Source organism: Sorex fumeus, unplaced genomic scaffold (assembly GCF_029834395.1).
Source record: "Sorex fumeus unplaced genomic scaffold, SorFum_2.1 ptg000044l, whole genome shotgun sequence".
Lineage (NCBI taxonomy): Eukaryota > Metazoa > Chordata > Mammalia > Eulipotyphla > Soricidae > Sorex > Sorex fumeus.
This window is the reverse complement of record NW_026606101.1, coordinates 20,935,110-20,957,906: the sequence shown is the minus strand read 5'-3', so window position 1 is coordinate 20,957,906 and position 22,797 is coordinate 20,935,110. Positions and strand designations below refer to the sequence as shown.

General features: G+C 59.1%; 2 protein-coding genes across 2 annotated transcripts in view; one reads left to right on the top strand and one right to left on the bottom strand.

Annotated features, from left to right (window-relative positions):
• Positions 1 to 1,495: 1,495 nt before the first annotated feature.
• On the bottom strand, positions 1,496 to 22,182 carry HSPA12B (heat shock protein family A (Hsp70) member 12B). The gene is made up of 13 exons (XM_056121454.1): positions 22,071 to 22,182; positions 16,878 to 16,937; positions 14,877 to 14,974; positions 13,429 to 13,553; positions 9,959 to 10,145; positions 9,186 to 9,290; positions 8,767 to 8,883; positions 6,225 to 6,399; positions 4,257 to 4,343; positions 3,808 to 3,912; positions 3,446 to 3,704; positions 2,737 to 2,840; positions 1,496 to 2,179 (listed from the first exon to the last, which is right to left on the bottom strand). Exons 2-13 carry the CDS (start codon positions 16,918 to 16,920, stop codon positions 1,521 to 1,523), a joined length of 2,064 nt encoding a protein of 687 aa, XP_055977429.1. The 5' UTR covers positions 16,921 to 16,937; positions 22,071 to 22,182; the 3' UTR covers positions 1,496 to 1,520.
• Positions 17,884 to 22,797, top strand: part of SIGLEC1 (sialic acid binding Ig like lectin 1) — a 58,842-nt gene continuing 53,928 nt past the window's right edge. Inside the window, exons 1-2 of the mRNA XM_056121582.1 lie at positions 17,884 to 17,897; positions 18,097 to 18,150. Of these exons, the coding sequence (XP_055977557.1) occupies positions 17,884 to 17,897; positions 18,097 to 18,150 (68 nt within the window). The remainder of the gene's footprint in view (positions 17,898 to 18,096; positions 18,151 to 22,797) is intronic.

The following is a 22,797-nucleotide window of genomic DNA, read 5'->3' as shown; positions in this document are numbered from 1 at the left end:
ATCACAGGTAGCTTGCCAGGCTTTGCCGTATGGGCGGGATACTCTCGGTAGCTTGCTGGACTCTTGGAGAGGGGTGGAGGAACTGAACCTGGGTCGGCTGTGTTCAAGGCAAATGCCCTACCCAGTGGGTGGCATATATATATATGGGGGAGATGGGTCATACCCTCGGGTGCTCAGGGATCACTTCTGGGCGGTGCTTAGGGAGTCATATGTGGTGCGGGCATCAAACCCTACCCACTCCAGCTCCAAAGATTTTGGTGGTGGCAGCAGGCCTGGGATTAGCTGTCAGCAGAATCTGGGTGTGGAGGGGCCGTCAGCCCCTAGTGCTGGCCTCATCTGGGAGTTCTGTTTCGGATGTTTGGTCAGGAGACCACTGGGGCTTTTGGGGTCATTTCACAGCCCCACCTGCACAGCTGATTTCTGGGCCACACCCCACGGAGCTCAGACACGCCTTGCAATGACGGGTGGCAGGGACTGAACCAGGGGCTCGCACTTTGCCCTCCAGTCCTTCCACTGTCCACAGTTGGTCCCCACTGGTGAGGTACTAGCAGGCGATGGCTCACCGTGGGTGTAAATGCTTGCTTTATTGTCCTTGAGGGCGCTCTGGTTGGGGGTAAGGTGGGCATCCCCACTGCCCACTGGCTGCAACAGGGTGGAAGTCAGCCCTTGTCATCTGTGGTGGGGCCTCCCCAGATAGCCTCCTTTATCCTAAGGGAAGCCCCCTCCAGCATGTTCCCTCCATATGGGCCTCCACCCCCACTGCCCCTTGGAGTGTGGGCGCCATGTGGGGGAGTGGGAGGGCAAGGCACCTGGCCTCTGTTGTTGCTTGCAGTCATTCCCCGCAACCACCAGGCCGGCTCTGCCTCCCTCCGCCCCTCTCCAAAGCCCACCCCTCCCCTGGTGAGGCTAGGGCTTGCCCTTCTGATGCATTCAGCAGGCCCTGGGGGTCACGGGCTCCCATTCCCCCTCTTTTTTTTTTTGCTTTTTGAGTCACACCTGGAGATGCTCACGGGTTACTCCTGGCTCTGCACTCAGGAGTTACTCCTGGCGGTGCTCAGGAGACCCTATGGGATGCTGGGACTCAAACCCGGGTTGGCAAGGCAAACGCCCTACCTGCTGTGCTACCTCTCCAGCCCCTCCCCCTCTTTCACAGGTTCCCAATGGGTGCGCCCACAAACTTCACCGTCCCCTTCTTTTGTGGGGGTGGGCACACCCAGACATGCTCAGAGTTTACTACGCCTGGCTCTGCACTCGGGAATCACCCCTGGCTGTGCTTGGGGAACCGTATGAGGTGCAGGTGGTGCAAGGCAAGACCCCCCACCCTCTGCTCCACCTCTCAGCATCTCCTTGACCTCAGTCCTCGGCCGGCCGGCCCGACCGTCTCCCGAGAGCCAGGGCCCGGTGCGGGGCGGCGGGAAAGGGGGCTCGGATCGATCGCGTCCCGCGTCCCACCCCCGCCCCCCGCGCCAGGGGGGAGACCCGCCCCGGGCGCGGCTCCCGCGCGCACGCGCGCGCCCGCCTCAGTGGGAAAGGAAGTCGATGGCGGCGCGCACGGAGCGGTTGGTGCTGACGTCCACGGCGGTGACCTTGATCTCCGTGTCCCCGAACTGCATGGCGGCGCGGATCTCGCGGCGGGCGGGGGGCGCGGCCGCGCCGTCGGGGGCGCCGCCGGGCGCGGGCTCCAGCTCGAGGCTGAGCGCGCCGCACTTGCGCACGCCCGGGTCGGTGATGAAGCGCGCGTCCTCGGCGGCGCAGCAGTACAGGTTGATGAGCACGCGCCGCTGGCCGGGCCGCGCAGGGCAGTAGCTGCGCCGCACCTCCTCGCCCAGCGCCACCGACTGCTCGGCCGCCACGAAGCGCTCGAACACGTCGGTGCACCAGCGGCGGCCGTCGCGCACCAGCAGCTTGTCGGGCGGGTGGCGGCCGGCCACGAAGCGGTTGAGCACGCCCACGCCGTAGGTGAGCGGCGAGCGGCGCACGCGCACCACGCCCGGGTCCTGCCCGAAGAGCACGGCGCCCTTGAGGATGGTCAGCCCCACGTCGTGCGGGACCACCACGCGCAGGCCCCGCGGGCCCAGCGCCGAGTGCACCGCGTGCTGCAGCACCGCCGACTCGGCGAAGCCGCCCACCAGGAACAGCAGCTTCACGCCCTGCACCTCGGGCTTCGCCAGCAGCGCCTCTGCGGGAGCAGGGGGGAGGAGGTGGGGGAGGGTCAGGGGCGAGCGCCTGCAGCCCGCCCAGGCCACCAGCTGCTGCTCCTTCTCTTCTCCTAACCGGCCTCGCCCCCGTGACCGGACACTCGCTCTCTCTCTTGCTCCACAAGGGCCAGTCTGCTGCAGGCAAGGTGCTGTGCTCATTACTCCTGGCTCTCTGCTCGGGAGCGATCCCTGGCGGTGCTCAGAGGTCCTTAGGTGAACTCAGGGATACCAGGGTCAGCAGCATGCAAGGCAAGTGCCTTACCTGTTTCCATGCTCTCCTGCTGACACCTGCTCTTTAATCCCTATGAGATGCTCGGGAGTCCATTGCTATCACCCCGCTTTATGAACAGGGAAACAGAGGCGCCAGAGGGAGGCTGATGCCCTCACTACTCGGCCTCTCCCGGGAGTTCCAGAACACGCTGGCTTGCCTTCCAGCAAAGGACTGCGGAAGGGAGTTTGAGCTCCGATCAAAAGGGGGAGTCATCCCAGGGTCGTGTGGCCATGGGCTGGAGAGGGAGGAATGCCGCGAGAGGCTCACCTATGTGCTGGATGATCCCGCTGACTGTGGGCTGGAAGAGCTCGTTCATGGCCTCGCAGGACATCCTGAGCATCCCCTGGGAGGACCACTTCACGAAGTTCACACTGTGTGGGCAAAGGGGACCAGGGACTCGGGGGTCAGGATCGGCCAGTGTGCCTGGGCTCTGACTGTCACCTCTTGGCACCCCTTTCCCGCCCGCTCTTTGAGGGCTTTAGACTGCTCCTGTTCCAGGCATGAGGAACAAGTCTCCTTAGGTCCGCGGCAAAAGAGCCAAGAGCATTGAGTTGTGAGTGTGTGTGTGTGTGTGTGTGTGTGTGTGTGTGTGTGTGTAGTATGTGTGGTGTACAGAGTCTAGCGTATGAGTGTGTGTGTGGATTATGGAGTGTGTGTATGTGTGGTGTATGGAGTGTGTCTGGAGTAGGGAGCATGTGTAGAGTAGGGAGTTTATTGTAGAGTATGGAGCGTGTGTAGAGCTTGTATGGAGCATGTATGGTGTGGAGTGCATGGAGTATATGAGTGTGTGTGGAGTGTGTACAGAGCATGTGTGGAGTATATGAGCGTGTGTGGAGAATGTGTGGAGTGCATGGAGTATATGCGCGTGTGTGGAGCGCATGGAGTATATGAGCGTGTGTGGAGCGTGCATGTATGGAGTGCGTGTGAGAGCGGCCAGGCGCCCCGCCAGCCCCCGGCCCCACCGGCAAGGGCGCACCTGCTCCTGCGCAGCGCCGTCTCCACGTTGTGGCCGCGCTGCTTGCGGTAAAAGTCGATGAAGGAGAAAGGCAGCGAGATGTTGAGCGCCCCGGTGCGGTGTGGCCCTGCCGTGCGCTTGCGGGCCTCGAAGGCGATGGTCAGATCCACCCAGGCGGCCGGCCGTTGCTTCTTGAAGGTGGTGATGAAGTCCTGGCCGAAGATGCGGCCCAGCAGCTCCTCGAAGGCCAGGTCCACGCCCACCGCGCCGTAGGGGCCGCCTGGGGAGGGCCCGAGCCAAGGGAGCGTCAGCGGCGGCGCGGCCACCAGGGGGCGCTAGCGAGCCGGGCTGGCACGGGACGCCCGAGCCGCGGGGCCACTTACCGGACGCCTTGTAGAGCTCCTTGAGGGTGCCGTGGGGCTGCTCCAGCTGGTGCACCGTCAGGTCCACCGTGCCTCCCCCGCAGTCGGCCACCATGTAGCGGTCTCCTGCGGAGCGGCCACACTCAGCTCCAGGCCGCTCCAGGGGCCAAGGAGGAGCTCTAGGCTTTTGATGAACCTCAGGCTAGTGTGCGCGTGTGTGCATGTGTACGCGTCTCTGTGTGTGTGTGAGTGTGTGTGTGTGAGAGAGAGAGAGATCCCAGGGGTTCTGTGCACCCACGGGGACTCAGGGAGACTGTCCAGGAGGAATGGCCTGAAGAATGTGGTGTGGCTGGGGGGTGGGGGTGGGGGTGGGGCTGAAATAGTTGGTTGGTCTCTATGGGTCTGAAGCTGGTTTCCCCAATGTTCCCTTACCACCCTCACCCCCATCAAGAAATATCCCCTGTGCCCACCTGCTTGCATCTCAGCCCACAGCTCTCCGACCCCCGACTCCACCAGGAAGGTGCGGCTGTGTCGGGACTTTCGCAGCTGTTCTCGGGCTGGGATTTGAGACAACATGATGTGAAGTTAGGTCCATCTGTCCTTCCTCCCTCCCTCCCTCGCTTCTGTCTTCCCTCCTTCTCTCCCCTGCCCCTCTCCTCCCTTTCCATCTCATTTTCTTTCCTTTGTTTTTATTTAAGCTTTGGGCTGCACCCAGAGATGCTCAAGGCTTATTCTTGGCTCTGCACTTAGGGGTCACTCCTAGTGGGGTTCTGGGGACCACATGAGGTATTGGGGATTGAATCTGGGTTGGCTGTGTGCAAAGCCAGTGCCCCACCTGCTGTACTATCACTCCGGGCCCCTTTCCCTCCTTTATTCCATTCTTCTCTTCCTTTCTCCCTCCTTCCTCTCTTTTTGTTTCTCTCTTCCTTCTACCCCCCACCCCTGTAGCCCCTACCCCCTTGGCCACACTCAGAGATGCTCAGGGTCCACTCTTGGCCTCGTGTTGGATGTCACTCTCCAGTGGTGCCTAGGAACAATCCCAGGTCCCCCACGTGCTCCAGCTCATTGTACCACCCCCGCCCCTTCAACCTCCACCCTTAATACCATTCCCCTGCCATCACCCTCCAAGAACACCTGAGTCAGCCAGTGCCTCTGACCCTGCTCTCCTAACTGGAAAAGGCTGTGTTGCGCCGCAAGAGGGCCAGAGAGGGCTGGAGAGGTAGTACAGCAGGTGGGCACCTGCTGTGGCTCCCCCAGGTTTAATCCTGAACATTCCATGTGGCCTGAGCACCGCCAGGAGTGACTCCTTAGTGCAGAGCCAGGAATAACCCCTGAGCATCACCAGGTATTCCCTCACCCCCCGGGAAAAAAGAGGTCCAGAGAAACCCAATGGGGCAATCTCTGGTCACTCTTTGGGGAAAATGCTGCATACAGTAACTCGCCTTCCTTTTTTTGTTTTTGTTTTTGCTTTTGGGTCACAATCCGGCAGTATTCAGGACTTACTCCTGTCTCTGTGCTCAGGAATCACTCCTGGCATGGTGAGCTCTGGGATCCATATGGTGTTTTGGGAACTGAACCCTGGTCGGCTGTGTGCAGGGCAAGGCAAATGTCCTACCTGCTACACTGTCACTGCAGCCCCAACCTTCCTTCTCTTTTTTTTTTTTTGTTTTTGAGGCCACACCTGGTGATGCTTAGGGACCACTCCTGGCAGTGCTCAAGGGGCCATATGGGGTGCTGGGGATTGAACCCAGGTCAGCTGTGTGAAAGGCAAATGCCCAACCTGCTCAGGCCCTTCCTTTCTTTTTAAATTTTGGGTCACACCTGGTGCTGCTCACGGCTGCTCCCAGGTGCTCAGAGAATCATAACCAGAGTTGGGGATGGGGAATCTGGAGTTGCACAGGCAAAGCCTGCTCTCAGCCCTTGGAGCCACCTCCCGGGCCCAGCACGTCCTCCCCTGAATGCAGGAGGGCTCAGGCTGTGGCAAAATCAGGCAAGGAGGGTTTGGAGGAGGGGCAGTGGGGTGACCCTGGAGGGCGACTAAGGTTGGGCTGAACTGGCTTGCATGGTCCTGGCAGCAGGTGCTCAAGGCAGCTGCTTCCGGGAAAGCTGGAGGAGCCCGAGAGACGGGACAGCAGAAAGGGCGGCTGCCCTGCACGCAGCCGATCCATGTTCAATCCCGGGCACCCGTACGGTCCTCTGAGCACAGGAGTGATACCTGAGTGCAGAGCAAGGAGTAAGCCCTGAGCACACACCAGTTCCCTTCCATCAGTACCCAGGGCAGGCGATGTCTCTCCTCACCCCTGGACTCAGGGCAGGAGCGAACCCTCCCTTCTGCAGAGCAGGTGAGCCTTCACCTTCTGACACATTCGCCCCTAGTGCCTCCTCCCTCAGACCACAGACCAGAAACCTCTGTCTCTGTGACTCCGTGGGCAGCTCACCCTGGCGGAAGCTGGAGTCGATGGAGCGGCGCTCGCCCAGATGCCTGCTGCCAGGGGCTCGGGTGCTCAGGTCCAGCAGCTGGTGCAGGCGGAGCTTCCGACAGTACACGGAGGCGGCCTCAGGCTCCAGGGCGATGAGGAGCTGCTCTGCGTTCTCTCTGGACACTAGGCCGGCCTGAAGGTCGGGTGCGGGGTGGGCGGTGGGGGGAAGGAGTTCTGAGGCTACCACACCTAAGATGCTCCCCCAAGCCAGGGAGCCAGACAGCCAGGTCTGTGGGGTTCCCCCTCTGCAGCACATCCGCCCATCCAAGCAGCATCTTGTTATTTGTTTGGTTTTGTTTGGCCACACCTGGTGATGCTCAGGGGTCACTCCTGGCTCTGCAGTCAGGAATCATTCCTGGCGGTGCTTGGGGGACCATATGGGGTGCCGGGCATTGAATTCAGGTTGGTCAATGCCTTCTCCACTGTATGATCGCCCCTGGGCTGCATCATTTAATGTGGCTCCCCAGTCACTCTGAAACCAGGCTGGGAAGTCTGTAACCCTGGCCAAGGATGGCAGAGATAGCTGAAAGAGGTCCCAGACAGAGTGAAAATCTACAGTGCCTGTGAACTGCCCCTCCAGCAATGCAGCTGGGCAGAGCAGCAGAGCAAGCCCCCCTCCACAGGAGCGGGGTCCAGCCATGCACAGGCTGGGCGGAGGGTGGAGACTGGTATAGTGTGTGTCAGGCCAGGCTGGAGAGACAGGACAGGAGATTACAGCACTTGTCTTACATGCACCTGATGCCGGTTCCATACTGCCAGGAGTGACCCTCAAGCATAGAGCCTGTAGTAGCTCCTGAGCCCCATAAGGTGTGCTCCCTTCCCCTAACATCCTCCTCCTAAAAAGATACGTGGAATTTTATATTCGTCAGAGGCTGGAGAGATTAAGAGACTTGGACGGAGCCAAATCCAGTTCTATCCCCAGCACTACCAGGTGTGACACCTGAGCACAGGGCCAGGAGTCAGCCCTGAGCATGGCTAAGTGTGGCCAAAAAAGTAAAAACAAACCCTAAATACTATATGCTGGGGTGCGTCTCAGAGTTGCCGGAGAGCAGGCCGCCTGGCTCTCTGAACACTCTCCGCTCACCAGATGGTGTCAGAAAGTGGCCATGGCCTCCCCCTCAAGTGGATAGCATTCAAGACAGAAGGAAGGAAACTCCTAGGGAGACTGCAGGTAACACAACACACCCTTGGGGAGATGATAAAAAAAAAATCCTTGGCACAGATCCTTCCTGATTGGTCGGGGGACAAGCATGAAAAGCAATCCATGGCTGTTGGTATCCCCAGGTCTCAACCTGGTGGAGGACGGGGAGGGGGTGGGCATGGCTGCTTCCTACCCAGGCCAGCCCTTCCTGAGTGGCCAGGCAGGGAACACTGTGGGACGAAGCAGGGTGGGTACACCGAAGGAGGGCACTGGGGGGGGGGGGTATTTGCTTTGGCTTAGCACAGCATTACTTTCATCCTGACCTCTGCAGAAGGCATGCCAAGTCCACAGGTATGTGGTGGAGGGCTGAGGGTCCTGATGTCCTGAGGGTAGCCTGAGGTCCCTTTAGGAGGTCCTAGGGCACCCCCTAAGGCTCCAGGAATGAGTTTTGCTTTTTGTTTGTTTTTTTGGGGGGACTATACCTGACCGTGTTCAGGGGTTACTCCTGGCTCTGCACTCAGGAATTACTCCTGACAATACTTGTGGGACCATATGGGCTGCTGGAGATTGAACCTGGGTTGGCCACATGCAAAGCAAGCACCCTGCCCGATGCACTATCACTTTGACCTTGAGTCTTGCATTGGAAGGCTTTGTCCCCTCCCTGCACCCAGCCTATGTCCCCTGGAGAACAGGTGACTGAGCTGTACCCCCTCTTTTCTTGAGACCTTGGGGTATCTATTATGGCAGAAAGACCTGCAAACACCAATGACAATCACCTCCCTGTATAGTGTCATGGCCCTATTTCCCGATTCCCTCTACCCAAGAACTTCCAGGGGTTGGCCCCTCCACACCCCCTCACCAGCCCCCGTTACTGCCATTCCCTATGGTGGCAGGGTTCCTGCCAAGAGTTGCAAGTGGAAGTGGATGTCTGAGTGTCCTGCCCACTCAGTGGGGGTGAGGGATGATGTGGGCTCCCTGTGACCCCTTCTCTGAAGAACTACCTAAAGGAGAGCTCGGAGAGGACCTCTCACGTTCCAGCACCCACCTGGCAGTAATCAAGAACAGATTGGTAAAGATGCACAGAAATTTGGCTCCTGACCTGACCATGACCAGTCAATGGGGGCATCTCGCTAGAGCCGAGATCACATGCATGAGATTCCCAACACCCCCCGCCCCACCATTCTTGAACTCTGTGGCAGGAAGACTGGGCTTAGGCACTGGCTAACCCGGCCAGGGCTGTGTCTGCTGCCCACTAACCTCTTCCTGTAGACCCCACATCCTCCTAGTGCCCAGAGGGGAAAAGCCGGAGGACCTTGCAGACTGGTGGGGTCTTAACCAGGCCCTCTGACACATCCTCACCAGGTAGGCAGCTTCCCGCATGAACTGCTTGGCCGGCTGCTTCCAGATGGCGGGCACTGTCAACACCCAGCGCACCGTGTCCTTCTCTGCCAGTGATGGGCACTGCTCATGCAGCTCCTGGAGCAGGAGTGGACAGGAATGGCTAGTTTGGTTTGGGGGCTGTCTCTAGCCCTCTGAAGGAATCCCCAACAGTCCCCAATCCATGCTCCACTGTACCCCCTTACCCCGCCCCCCTCATTCCCCCATGTGCACAGTGATACGGGCTCTGCCAAATAGAAAAAGACGGGGCTGGAGATGACCTCTGACTTCTAACAACAGGTATCCAGAGGAGAATGATGGAGGTGGGCGGAGGGGATGAGCTGAGCAGAAAGGGTGGGGGTAGGGGGGTCTGGGCTCTGCAGCCCGGGCGGGCAGTGTACCTGAAGGGCATGCTCCTTGAAAAAGCGCAGGGCATGGGCAAACACCTCCAAGGCCGGCATTGTCTTTTGGTTTACGGCCTCCAGCTGAGTTTTCAAGGTGAGATCCTGGCGGGAACACAGGAGGGTTCTGCAAGAGGCCATCGCGCTGCCCCGCTTTCCTGATCTCTCTCATAAAGTCACCCTATTTCCCGGGGTTTCCCCTCCTCCTAAGCACAGACATCCCCAGCCTCGCCAGTGTTCGCCACGGACCTCCTTAGCCCCGCCCTTCCAGCGTTAGCTCCGCCCACACCACCCTCCACGCCCCCTTGGCCCTGCCTGCCAACGCAAACTCCGCTGTAGGTCCGCCCACCAACCGCAAGCCCCGCCCTGCCACATCCAACTCCCCACCTTAGCCCCTCGGTTACCGCCAACTAAGCCCCTCCCTATGCCCGCCCAACTCCCCGATTTAGCCCCGCCCACAGATCAGAGCCCCGCCCACTCAAACCCCGATTAGCCACGCCCACCACCCACCAAGCCCCTCCCTTGCTCCGCCCCAACCCGACCTCCCGCTTTGGCCTCGCCCACCAGCCCCGCCCACCAGAACCCGCCCTTGCCCAGGACCCAGTACCCGTACCGCTTTAGCCCCACCCCCACAGCTCCGCCCACACCGGGAGCTGTCCAGTAGCTCCAGCCTCGGCCCCTCCTCCCCCAGGCCATCCGTCCGAGGCTTGCCCTTTCCCCTCCTGACCCCGCCTGGCTGGCTCCTGCGGGTCGCGAGCCGGAATGGAACTCACAGTGGCGCTGTGGATCTTCATCTTGAATTTCTCGAAGTACAGCCACTCCCGAGCCTCCTCGGGGTCCAGGTCGTGGTAGTAATCGCGGGCGGTGTAGCCAAAGCTGTGAAAGGCGCCCTCCGGGGTCAGCAGCAGACAGGTGGGGGTCTTCTGGTGCGCCACGCCTGGGTCCCCGCCCTCCCATTTCCTGCGGATGGACAGGGCGGTCAGTGCTATCACTGACAACTTTTTTCCCCTTTTGGGGTGCGGAGATCAGCTGCGTGCTTTGGGCGGGCCCATAGCTTCCCAGCTTCAGTCTTTCCAACGATAAGTGGGAACTAATAATAAGTCCCTGAAGATGTTGCTTGGCATCAATTTAAATCTCCATAAAGGATGTTCAGGGGATCCTCTCTCCTCAAAAGTCCTACCCCCAACCACGCCCTTGACCATTCTTAGCTCCCACTCTCTCCTATGAGGTATTTGCTCCCTTGGACCTCATCTCCCTGGTACCTTAACAAGCAGCCGAGGCCATCATCTGCCTGGGTGGTCTCTTCCCCCACCCAGCTCCTTCCAGCCTCTTCCCAAGTATTCCTATCTAAAAACCTCCAATCCACTGTGCCTCTGGCAGGCGCCCCCAAACCTGAGACTCCAAACCACCCTTGCGACCCCTCCCCAAGGACTTGCCCAGTTCAATGGCCTGGCAAATCCTTCCCCTTCTCTGTTGGTTCCCTGACACTCGAGGCCAAGCTCTCCACCCTGTGGGGCAGGAACTGGGGCTCCAGACATGTTTGCAAAAGCTCCGCGGAATGGACGAGCAGGGAGGACTCACTGTAGGTTGGCTCCGAGTGCAGCGAGAGAAAACACAGGAATTTAACATCAGATAAGGAGGCGCCTCAAAGGCCACGTCTGAATTCTGTCTTGGTGCCTTTTAAGTGTAGACTGAAGAGGCAGCGCCACGGTTGCCTTTACAAGGTTTCTGTACCCCCACCCCCCACTTTCCCACCACACACACACATACAGAGCAAATGCTTGGAAAGGAGGGAATGCTGAAGAAGGAAAAAGCGGGTGGAAGATAATCCTAGCTGTCCCGGACAGTGGTGAGGGCTGATCTTAGGTGTGGTTGTGGAGATCTCTGGATATCTTTTTTTTTTTTTTTTTTGGAGGGGCATGCTCTTCAGTGTGCAAGACTTACCCCTGGCTCTGTAATCAGGGATTACTCCTGGCAGTGCTCAGGGGAGCCTATGCAGCACTGGGTATTTGTCGGGTGCAAGGCAAGGGCCTTACTCCTGTACTATCTCTCTGGTCCTCAACCCAGAAATAATAAGGGTGGCTGGTGTGCTGGAAGGCAGGGCTTAGGAGGAGGTCAGAATGTCCCAGAATGTGGACTATCATCATCTCCACACAGGATAGAGATAGTGTCACTTTATATGTCCTTACACGGGGTCCAGCATGGGTGGACTTCAGCAGTGGGTGGTGACAAGGGACACTTCTAGCTGCTTCTTGAGGCTTGGAAGAGCCCGAATGGATGAGGAGAGAGCAGAGAAAAAAATAGACCAAGTTCATGCAGGTGAAATCACTAGTAGTTTGGGGAGAGAGTGATCTTTCTTTGTGTGTGCATGTGTCTTTTTGGGTCACACCTGACCCTCAGGAATCACTCCTGGTTCTATACTCAGGAATCACTCCTGGCGGTGCTCGGGGGATGTTATAGGGTGCTGAGGATCAAACATGGGTCAGCTGCATGAAGGAAAATGCCTTACTCCTCGCACTATCTCTCTAGCCCCCACAGTGACCCTTCCATCTCTTCGTCCATACAACCTCTCAGGCCCAGAGAAGCTCCCTGCCCCCTGCTCTCAGTATGGTGCTCTCAATCTGGGTTGGGAGCTTTGGGGTCTTCTATATTTCCGCCTCCTACTGTAGTCCCTTAAGGTTTACTCAGAGAGGGGCTGGAGCGATAGCACAGTGAAGAGGGTGTTTGCCTTGCGCATAGCCAACCTGGGTTCAATCCCCAGCATCCCATATGGTCCCCTGAGCACTGCCAGGAGTAATTCCTGAGTGCAGATCCAGGAGTAACCCCTGAGCATCACTGGGTGTGACTCTCTGACTCAGAGGCAGAGTGCTGAGGCAGGGTGGGAATGGGGGAGTCAAACAAATGTATCATTTACACAGAACTCCTGGGGCCAGGAGATACTAGAGCAACCCCCAAGTAGAGGGTTCAGTAGTCCTGGTACCACATAGTCCTCTGACTATCATCGGGTCTAGCCCAGAAGGCCCCCAACACCATCAGGGTGATCTAGGACCACCACAGGGTCTGGGCAGCATCGAATCCTTGGGCCCTTGCACTGACCACTAGCCTGGTTGGCTATCTGAAATTTGAAATTCCATTTGAAATTCCCCTCAAAAAACAAAACACACCTAATTAAACAAAACTCAGCAACATCTGAATGGGATTTTTGAGACATTTCCTCTGAAATGTCGGGTGACTTGTCCAAGCAATGAACCCTCTGGGCCTTCCATTTTTTGGTTGCTTTTTGTTTGTTTGCTTTTGAGATGTTGGATCTTGGGATCGACCCCTTAAAGCCCTAGCACAAATTTTTAAAGAGGGTCATTCGATTTTGAATAATACACAGAAGAATTTGCATTGTGTAAGAGTGGAAAATTAGAAGACAGCTAAAACCCTGAACTACAGGCAGTGGGACCAAGACGCCAGTACAGTCGCACCGTGTACTCTGAGGTGGCTGTTCAAAGGAGTGACATGGAACAACAACCAAATAAGGCCAGGTGGATATCCCACTTTAATTAAAAAAAAAGAATAGATGCATGTGTTTATATATAAGCCCAGAAAGAGATTTACGCATTTTACTATGTCTTTTGTTTGTTTGTTTTGCGGCGCTCAGGGGTTACTCCTGGCCCTACATGCAGGAATCACTCCTGCAGTGCTCAGAGGACCATATGGGATGCTGGGGATTGAACTTGGGTAGGTTGCATGCAAGGCAAGCACCTTGCTCACTGCACTGTCTCTCCCGCACCACACTTTACTATTTCTTTTTTTTTTTTGTTTTGGGGCCTCATCAGGGAATGCTCATGGGTCCATGCGGTGGACCATGGGTTCAGGCCTGGGCTCCTGCACCCTTTGAGTCATCTCTCCAACCTCTCTGTTACATTTTCAATAAAAATGAAAACGCGAGCCCAGAGGCCAGGGGTGCGGTTCAGAGGGCTAAGGCTCAAGCTTCCCATGCAACGGGCCTGGGTTTGATCCCCGGCATCAGGTGGTCTCTGGTGTGCCACAGGAGTGACCCCTAAGAACTAAGCCACACAAAACCCAGAAAAAAAATTCCATTTCTCAGGCAGCTACTCCAATTAAGGCAGGGGACCTGGCCTGCAACAGAAAACCCAAGACTGGGGGTGAAAGGAGCTGTGAGGTGACCATATTTCTGGGACGACCCACCCTAGAGTAGGTGCACCCTCCAAATTCCCAGCCTGGCTGTCCTTACCTCATCATGTGGATGGCCTCGGGATCACTGGCAAAGCTGAAGGCATAGCCACTGGACGTGGTGCCGAAATCAATGGCCACCACCACGGAGAAGGGGGCTGGCTGAGGGGATCGGGTCTCGGGCTTCTGCAAGGGCAAGGCTCAGAGTCAGGGGGCAGTGTCTAGGGCCAGACTGACCACTCGAGGCCCTTCCACTTCCTGGCTGGGGCCCAGAGCAGCCTAACCCAGAGTTCGGGCCTGGATGCCCTCCTTTGCTCCCAGGCTGAGCCCTGGAGACCCGCAGGTGGCCTCATGTGGTTTAGGGCTCAAGCTCCTGTCCCCACCCCCATCCCCTGCCCTCTGCCTAGGCTGAGTTGGCGTTCCTGGTGCTTGGGTGCCCCGGGAGCGCACCGGCCTGTGTCCAGGCGACTCTGAGGTCCCAGGGACCTGAGCAGTTCTGCCCAACTTTTCTTTTTGATTTTTGGGCCACACCCAGAGGACCTCAGAGTGGCTCCTGGCTCTGTGCTCAGGGATCACTCCTGGTGGGGCTCAAGGGACCATATGGGGTGCTAAGGGTCGAACCTGGGTGGTCACATGCAAGGCCAATGTCCTGCCCACTGTACTACCCCTTCAGCCCCACTGTCCACCTTAGGGGCTGAGAAGAGAGACCCAGGCAGAGAGGTTCCTGCCTCCTCTAGGCCAGGCCTGGAACCCTGGGGACAAAGCTGGGTCATGGGTATGAGGCCATCCTGGTGGGGTGACCCAGGGAAGTGGGGGAGGTTCTGTCCTCCCTCTGACTCAGCTGAGTGTTTCCGAACAACTTTGGAGCAACCTGAGGTCTCCTTCTCAGAAAAGCCTGGGCCAAAAGAGGGGCTGTGAGGGTTGGAGCCATAGCACAGAGGGTAGGGCGTTTGCCTTGCGTGTGGCCGAACCCGCGTTCGATTCCCAGCATCCCATATGGTCCCCTGAGCACCACCAGGAGTAATTCCTGAGTGCAGAGTCAGGAGTAACCCCTGTGCATTGCTGAGTATGACGCAAAAAAAAAAAAAAGTAAAACAAAAACAAAAAACAAGAGAGGGGCTTTAGCAATGGGGTGGGGGTGCCATTTGAGGACAGAAACACTCTCTCCCCACCGGAAGCTACAGGCAGAAAGCCCAGTACCAAACCTCAGGGGTCCCAGACCTCCATGTGCCACTACAGGTGTGACCTACCACACCCCCCCCACCACCACTCCCCACCCCCTTGCTGCCCTGGCCACCAAAGTACACCTGCCCAACACTGGCTAGTAGCCATCCCTGAAGGGGGCTGTTGGGCCTCCGTTCAGTAGAACTTTCACCCCTACAGCTCAGCATGACTTCAGGCTGAAGGTTCTGGGAAGCAGAGGCCAGAGGCCTATGGAGGCTCCTTCCCTCTCCCCACCCCTGCATGCCACCCAGAACCGCCCCCCCCCCCAACCCCAGCCCTACTCACAGGAGACTGTGAAGGCGTGAGGGGGGCAATGCCACAGCTTTCCTGCGTCCGAGGGGAGCCGGGTGGGCTCGGGATGGGGGAGCGATCTGGGCTGGAGCCTGTGAAAACAGGATAAGCCACTGTGGCACCCTGGGGATAGGGGGCTTGAAGAGGGCCCCCCTCCCCGATTCGGGGAAAGGCTCCCTGGGCCTCACTGATGGGGAAGAGGGAGTGGGAGGGGCGGGGCAGGAGGGGAGGAGAGGGAGGTGGTGTGCAGGCCTGTTACCACTTAGAGGTGACCTCTAGGGTGAGGCCTGGCCGCACCTGGGGACTCACTCTTCCCTCCCTGGCCCCTTCCATCCCAGTGGGAGGGAAGCATGGAGGGGGAAGGACGTAGCCCTGAGAAAGATGGGCAAGAAAGATGGGGTGAGGGTGTCTGGGGAAGGAGAAGGAGGAGGTGGGGTGGGTTGGGGGTGCACCCCTCCCCCGCACCCCCCAAGTTCAGCCACATGGTTCTAATTAATTAGAAGCTGAGCGAGCGGCCCCTTCCCTCCCCACAGGGGCCACAGGCAGGCCCAGCTGGTGGCCTGGGGAGGGTCAAGCAGTGGGGGGAGCCCTAGCTGAGTCCAACCCTGAGCTGAGGGGCGTCCACTACCTTCTGAGGGTCGTGGGCACCCTGCGGCTATTGGAGCCCCTGGGGAGAGGAGGCTGTAACTGTGGATGCAGTAGGGGGCTTGGCTAAAGCCTGGGGCTTCACCTGGTGCAGGATGGGAGGCTGAATGGGGCCCCCGTGAAGGCCAAGCACAATCACTGATGCGTTTGGCTTCAGGCCCGGCCAGGACCCTGCTGGACTGCCCCCCTGAACAGGACTGCCCCCATCCTCCCTGGCCTCGGGGTGCCCTGGGAACATGCATGAGAAGCCGGACCCGGAGAGGCCCAGCCCCAGTCGCCCTGTTCTGCCATGGCCAGTGCAGGCCTGGGCCCGGCCCCCTGTTCCAGCTTGAGAAGCCAAGTGGCCGCGGCGTGAGCCTGGGAAGGGAGGCAGGAAGGAAGGGCCCAGCCCGCCAGGTCTTTGTGAATGGACTTCCTGAGGCGCCCCTCCTCCGCCGGCCTCCCACCCCGCAGCGCCCAGAGCCCAGCCCAGAGCCCAGCCCAGCAGAACACAGGCCGGCAGGCACGCACACCGCCGCACACAGGGCCCTGGGCACGCACACACACGTACACACGGGGGCTCCCAGCAGACCTGCCTGTGTCCTGGCACACACACACACACACACACACACTCACCCACCATTCACATACACACATTCACATACATATACACAACTCGCACATACACACTCGCACACACACAAATACACACGTTCAGGCAACTCACACACACTCATCCACACTTTCACAATGCTCTCACACACATATGCTCATGCACTCACACTCACACATGCTCACACCCACATGCTCTCACACCTACTCACACTCACTCAACTCTTTACACTCACACACTCTTGCACAGACACACTCACATGCTCACGTACTCACATACCGCAATACTCAGACACACTCCCCCACACACACTCACACTCACATTCACTCACCCACACACACACTCACACATTCACATTCCCTTACCCACACACACACTCACACATTCACATGCTCATGTACTCACATACCACAATACTCACACACACACTCACACACTCACATTCACTCAACCCACACACCCACTCACACACTCACATCCACTCACTCACACCCACACCCACACCCACTCACACTCACATTCTCTCACCCGGAGCACACTCACTCACACACACACACACACTCACACACACACTCACACACTCACATTCACTCACCCCCCCACACACACTCACATCCACTCACCCACACACACACACACACACACACACACTCACACACTCACGTTCTCTCACCCGCAGCACACTCACTCACAGGCTTCACACACACGCTCCCCTCTGTGCGGGCTGAGCAGCATGGGGGCGGGGGTGTGGGTCTTACCGAGGCGTAGCCCCTGCACGCTCAGCTCCGGGACAGCCAGCATCGCTGCAGGCCCTGTCGCTGTGGAGGGAACAGACCGGCAGAATGGCACTGATTGGCTCCTTCGCTTCCTCACCGAATGTTTATTTATTCTATTTATTTACTTTTGGCTCGAGTCCTTTGAAGCACCTCCCAGGCTCTGTGTTGTTTTGCTTATAAATTCTTCAATCTGTCTCTCTAGCAGCTACTTTCGAAAGAACCTCGCCGCAACACCGCCCCACTGACACCAGCAGCGGTCCCTTCACCTCATCTCTCTTGAGGCCTGTTCCCGAGTGCCTCAAAAATGTCTTCAAGTGTCGGAACCGGGAGGCTGTGAAATGTTCTCTGGTGCCTGTTCTGGGCCAGGTGCTGGCGAACACCAGTGACCCCAAGAGACACTGGCCCTTGCCTCCAGGGGCTCTGCTGGGTGATCACACAAGTGAACTGAGGTGACAGAAGAGGCTGTGGAGGTCACAGCTGGATTCCAGCTGCACAGAGAGGGAGCAGGTCGTAAGCCTGCAGGGAGGGGGCTGGCCTGGACCGGGCTCAGCCGGCATGCAGGTCCTTACTGACTGTTCTGGTTCTACGTGGAGGGCAACAGCACATCTCGAAAGGTTTGAAGAGGGGTCAACCCTGGTTGATCCCCGGCACTGGCACCCTGGATGGTCCCCTGAGACCGCTAGGAGTGATCCCTGGAAGCAGAGCCAAATAGTAAGCCCTGAGCACCTCAGGTTTGGTTTGGGTGTAGCCCAAACCAAAACAAAACTAAAAGGTTTGAAGAACCAGAGGGATAGTACAGTGGGAACGGCGCTTGCCCTTCATGCAGTTGACCCGGGTTGGATCTTTGGCATCCTGGATGCCCCCCCTGAGACCACCAGGAGTGTCCCTTGAGCACAGAGTCAAAAGTAAGCCCTGAGCACCACCAGGTATGCCCAAACTCCCATCCCTGGGGGCTGAATCCCCGTGATACTCAACGCAGACAACGAGGATGGATGGCTCAATGTGAGGAAGGGCCTGAGGATGCAGTGCTGCTTGGGACCAGGTGCCAGGGACCACGGGGCCACCCTGGCAGTGGTTTTTTATTGGGGGGGGTGTTCCAAGGTCACACCTAACTGTGCTAGGGGACTGAGGTATTACGAGGGTCCCAGTGTGTGCCGCATGTAGTCCTGACCACTGAGCTCTCTTCCGGTCTCCTGGCTAGACCCATTTTCGTGGGCCAGAGCCGCATCGTGGTGACGGCAGAGCTGGGAGTCAGGCCTGCCTGGGGGAGTGTCAGCGAGGGGGAGGAATAGCGCTGGCATCTGAGAAGTCACCAGGACACGGAATTGGTGTGTGGGCAGTGGCTGGAGGGAGGGAGGAGGGAGAGCTTCAGGGACAGGAAAACAGGCTTTTCATTCCAAGATGGGGTTCACTGGCGCTGGGGCCAGGCCAGAGGCAGCAGCCCACAAGTCACTGGGAGCTTTGCCCTATCTTTTGTTTGTTTGTTTGCTTTTTTTTTTGGGGGGGGTCACACCCGGCAATGCTCAGGGGTTACTCCTGGCTCATGCACTCAGGAATTACTCCTGGCAGTGCTCAGGACCATATGGGATGCTGGGAATCAAACCCGGATCGGCCACATGCAAGGCAAACGCCCTACCTGCTGTGCTATCGCTCCAGCCCTGAGTTTTGCCCTTCTTGTGACCTCCAGATGGAGGAGTTTGTCCTGAGCTCCTCGATCAGAAGGCAGGAGATACGGTGGCACCCCCGTCTAGCCAGGGGCCCTGGGTGGCTTGTTAGTACCTCAAGCCCTGATCCCACCCCAAGGATAATATCCGCAGGGTGGGCCTGACAAGCCCCTCAACAAAAGTGGGGTTTGCCCAGAGCCCACTCGCTCTCTGTGGCCAGTGGTCCAGTCAGGGAGTAGTGTGAGCAGAGTAGCAGTGGACATCGAGGTGGACGCTCAGGCCCATCCACACCCACACACACACCCTTGCTCACGCATGCCTGCACAGCCCAATCCCACAACAGGCTGAAACCCAGTAGCGTCAGGAAACTCCCAAGACTGTGCCCATGAGGTCTCCAGACACAGTCCATTTTGCCGTCCTGTCCGAGTCTAGAAAGATGGGGCTGGCTGGGGACACTTGCATGGCATCTGGCTGTGCCGAGAAAGAGGGAAAACAGCTGGAGGGCAGGGGGTGGTGGGCACGGGTTCAGCTGGGTGATGGGGTGGGGCGCTGCGATGGTTCCCACTGGCTTGCAAGCATAAGCGACCTCATGGACGTCGCTTCACCATGCTGCGCTCCACACTGGCATCCTGAAGCCAGCATGGCGGGCACAGTGACACCCCAGAGCGCCCATTTGAGGGTTTCTCCCTTCGGGAGAGTGGCTGCCGACACCAGCAGGCCATGGGATCGAGACCACGAGGGAAAGCTGGTGGTCCTATTTATCCATTGTTTGGATTCCTCTGGAAAAAAAAAAACCCAATTCTTTGTGCCAGATTCTTTGCTAAGTGCTGGGGAAATACTTGACTGGGTTTTCTGAACCAAGTTTGCTTTATCATATCGGGAGGAGAAACGATCTAAAACCACCAGGAAGAAGAAACCCAGGAGTGGCCACTTAAGCTGGATTCCACGTTCAAGCCATGTGGCTGTCATCTCCCAGCTGCCCGGAGTGTGTCCTGGTGACTGCCGCCTCCAAGGGGGCGATACACCCAGTGTCCCAACAGGGAGATCTTAGAGTTGCAGTACATCAGGCCAACTCTGTGCCTCAGTGCTCTTTCCTGTTAAATGGTCACACGGGGAGGATCACATCTGGGGAAGGATGTGGTTGATAAAGGCAGTGTGTTGTTCGTTTCTGGTTTGGGCCACACCCATCGTGCTCAGGAACTACTCCCAGCTCTGCTCAGGGGACCATGTGGTACCAAGAACTGAACCTGGGCCTCTCACATGCAGACTTTGCTTCAGGCAACCGTGCCATTTCCCCCCAGTCCCAAGGCAGCGTGCAAGAGACACTTTTTTTTTTTTTTTTTGCTTTTTGGGTCACACCTGGCGATGCTCAGGGGTTACTCCTGGCTCTGCACTCAGGAATCACTCCTGGCGGTGCTCAGGGGACCATATGGGATGCTGGGAATCAAACCCAGGTCGGTGTATGCAAGGCAAATGCCCTACCCACCATGCTATCGCTCCAGCCCGAGAATAGATTCCCCCCCGCCATTCATGGGATAGATTCAGAATTCTCTCTCTCTCTCTCTCTCTCTCTCTCTCTCTCTCTCTCTCTCTCTCTCTCTCTTTCTCCCTCTGCCCACACCCAGTGGTGCTTAGGGCTTACTTCGGTCTCAGGGATCACTCCTGGCAGTGCCCAGTGTCCAGGGAGCCCTACAGGATGCCAGGGATTGAACCTGGGTTGGCCGTGTGCAAGGCTGATGCCCTACTGCTGTGCTATCACTCTCGCCCCTGAATTTTTCTCTTGCTGGAAGTGTTTGGTCAAACAGACCCTTTAATTCTCATCATTCAGACTTCTCTGGGGAGGGAGGGAGACCTGCTGATTCTCTGAGAGATGGAGATAGAGTGGCCGCTGTACAAACATGCAAGCCCGCCCAGTCTGTCTTGGAGAAACCCCCTAATCATGCGTAAAACCTCCTCCCCCAGAAACATGGAAGAAAAAGGCTAATCACGGGTGTGTGTGTGTGGGGGGGGCGGCCCAGGGCAAATTCAGCCTCCCAAAGCTGTGCCTGGTGCAGTCAGCAGCTGGAAATGAGGGGTGGTAGACTCCCCCCAAACCCAGACGGCTGGTGGCCATGGGTGTGTGGATGATTAGGTGGGGCAGTGTGACCTAGGCAGAAAGTAACTTCATTCCTTGGCCACTAGCGCATGCTAAGCGCTGGCCCCGGCCTGACCTCCAGGCGGACCCTTTCCCCTCCCTGTGGTCTGACTCGCCTTTGGCCTTGGATCAACCTCTGCTCTTTGCCTCTCGGCCCTGATGGTTCCCAGAGACGGGAAGGACCAAGACAGGGTGCGGTGGAATGGGGACACGAAACCATACCCCCACTCCAGCAGGACCCCCGACTCAAAAGCCGGGGACTTCTGTCCTACACAGAAAGCTCTGTGGCGCTCCCTGGCTGGGGACGGACGAGTGACCCCACACCCTAGCCCTGGCACCCAGTGGTGCTGCTGGGATTCGGGACTCCACCTAGCTTGTCCTCCCTCTGTGCATGAGGACAAAGAGCCCACCCAGATCTGCTCCTTCCCTTCCCCACAGGCCATTTTGTGGGTCTTCCACCTCCCCCCATCACCCCTCTCCATTGGGCACCCCACAAGATAATGCTGTCCACTTTCCCCAGCCACCGGCTGGAGGCTCCCTTGGAAACCCCCAAGAGTTGCCCCAGGCTGTCTGCGAAGGTTCGCAGGTGTGTGTATGGGGTGTAGGGGGCTGGAGGGGGAATGCTTCTTCCTGAGCTGGGCAGGGGGTCCCAGAAACGGGCCCTGGGCCTCCCTGCCTCTAATTTTCTCTCCATACATCCTGCCCCACCCTGCAGGCCTCCTCCTGGACTGGCCGGTGCATAAACAACCTCGGTGGGGCGCCCTGCTCCTCGCAGCCAGTGGACCCCACAACTCCTTCACTTTCTGGGCTGGGGCCACCTCGTTTAAGAGCCCCCCACCCCCAGGCCCTCACACAAGCTGGCTTCACACCCATTCGACCCTCCCCCTCATTAAGCCCAGACCCCTCCCGGGACCCCCAGGCTGGCCTCACACAGCGAAGAAGAAGCGGGAGGTGCCTGGGTACCAGGCCAGCCCACCCGCAGCTCTCCAGCTTTACCGGCCCTGGGGACCCCCTAAAAGGAGTCCCCACAACACCCACTCCACGCGCCCCATTCCCCACCTCTGCGTGGGCACCGGGTGTCCCCCTCACTGGCTTCCTGCAGTCCCGCCAGCCCCCCTCCCTCTCGCAGAGGAGTCTCTGCAGCACCCCCCACGCGCTGCATCGCCGCTGGGGGTCCCGATGGGAAAGTACAATCGCGACCACCCCCCCACCCCCCCACTGCCTCCCCGAAACCCGCGGCGGCTGCACCGGGAGGAGAGGGACTCGCAGACGTGTCCCCACCTCCGGCGCCCCCCGGGAAGGGTGTGTTGGTGGGGAGGGGGGTCTCACCCGACAGCGCCCCCTCCCGCGCGGCGCGGCCCCCCGCCCGGCACTCACCTCGGCGCCCGCGACCGCTCGGCCCTCGACGTGCGCCCGCCCCGCGCGCCCCCTCCCCCCGCCGGATGGCCGCGCGCGGCCCAGATGTGCGAGGCCGGGCGGGGCGGAGGGCGGGGAGAGGCATTCCAGACCCTCCCGCCCCGCCAGGCCCACTTCGGGGCGCAGCCCGGGGCGGCCCCGCGCCCGCCCGGCCCCCCGCCCGCCCCGCCCCCTGCGCCCGGCCCACCCCGCGCGGGCCCCGCACCCCCCGCCTGGCACCTCGCTCCAGCCGGGGGCTCCGCGCGCGGGGCGGGCCGGGCCGGCCACTCACCGCCGGGGAGGCCAGCGCGGGGGGCTCTCAGGACTCCGGGAGCCCCTCCCCCCGGGCCTCCTTCCTGTCCCGCACCTGGGGACCGGCGGGGCGGCTGCTACAGGCCCCCCACCCGGCTGTCCCCGCCCCTCCAGCCGCGCAGCCCCTTCCCCTGGCGGAGCGCCCACGGAGGGGTGTGGACCTCGGGGCTGGGCTGGGACCACGGTTTCCCCGGGCTGGGGTGCTGGGAGGGGGGTTGGAGTCTTTAGAGCCCCGCGGGACCCCGCTTCTTTGCCTATTCCCCTCCTGGAATATCTCCTCCTGGTCTCTGCCCATCCCAAGGGCTCCCTTGTTGGTGTCCCCTCCTAGACTTGAACCATTACTGTCAGTGCCTTGGCGCCAGAAAGCCCTCCCGAGAGATCAGGGTGGGCGTACATG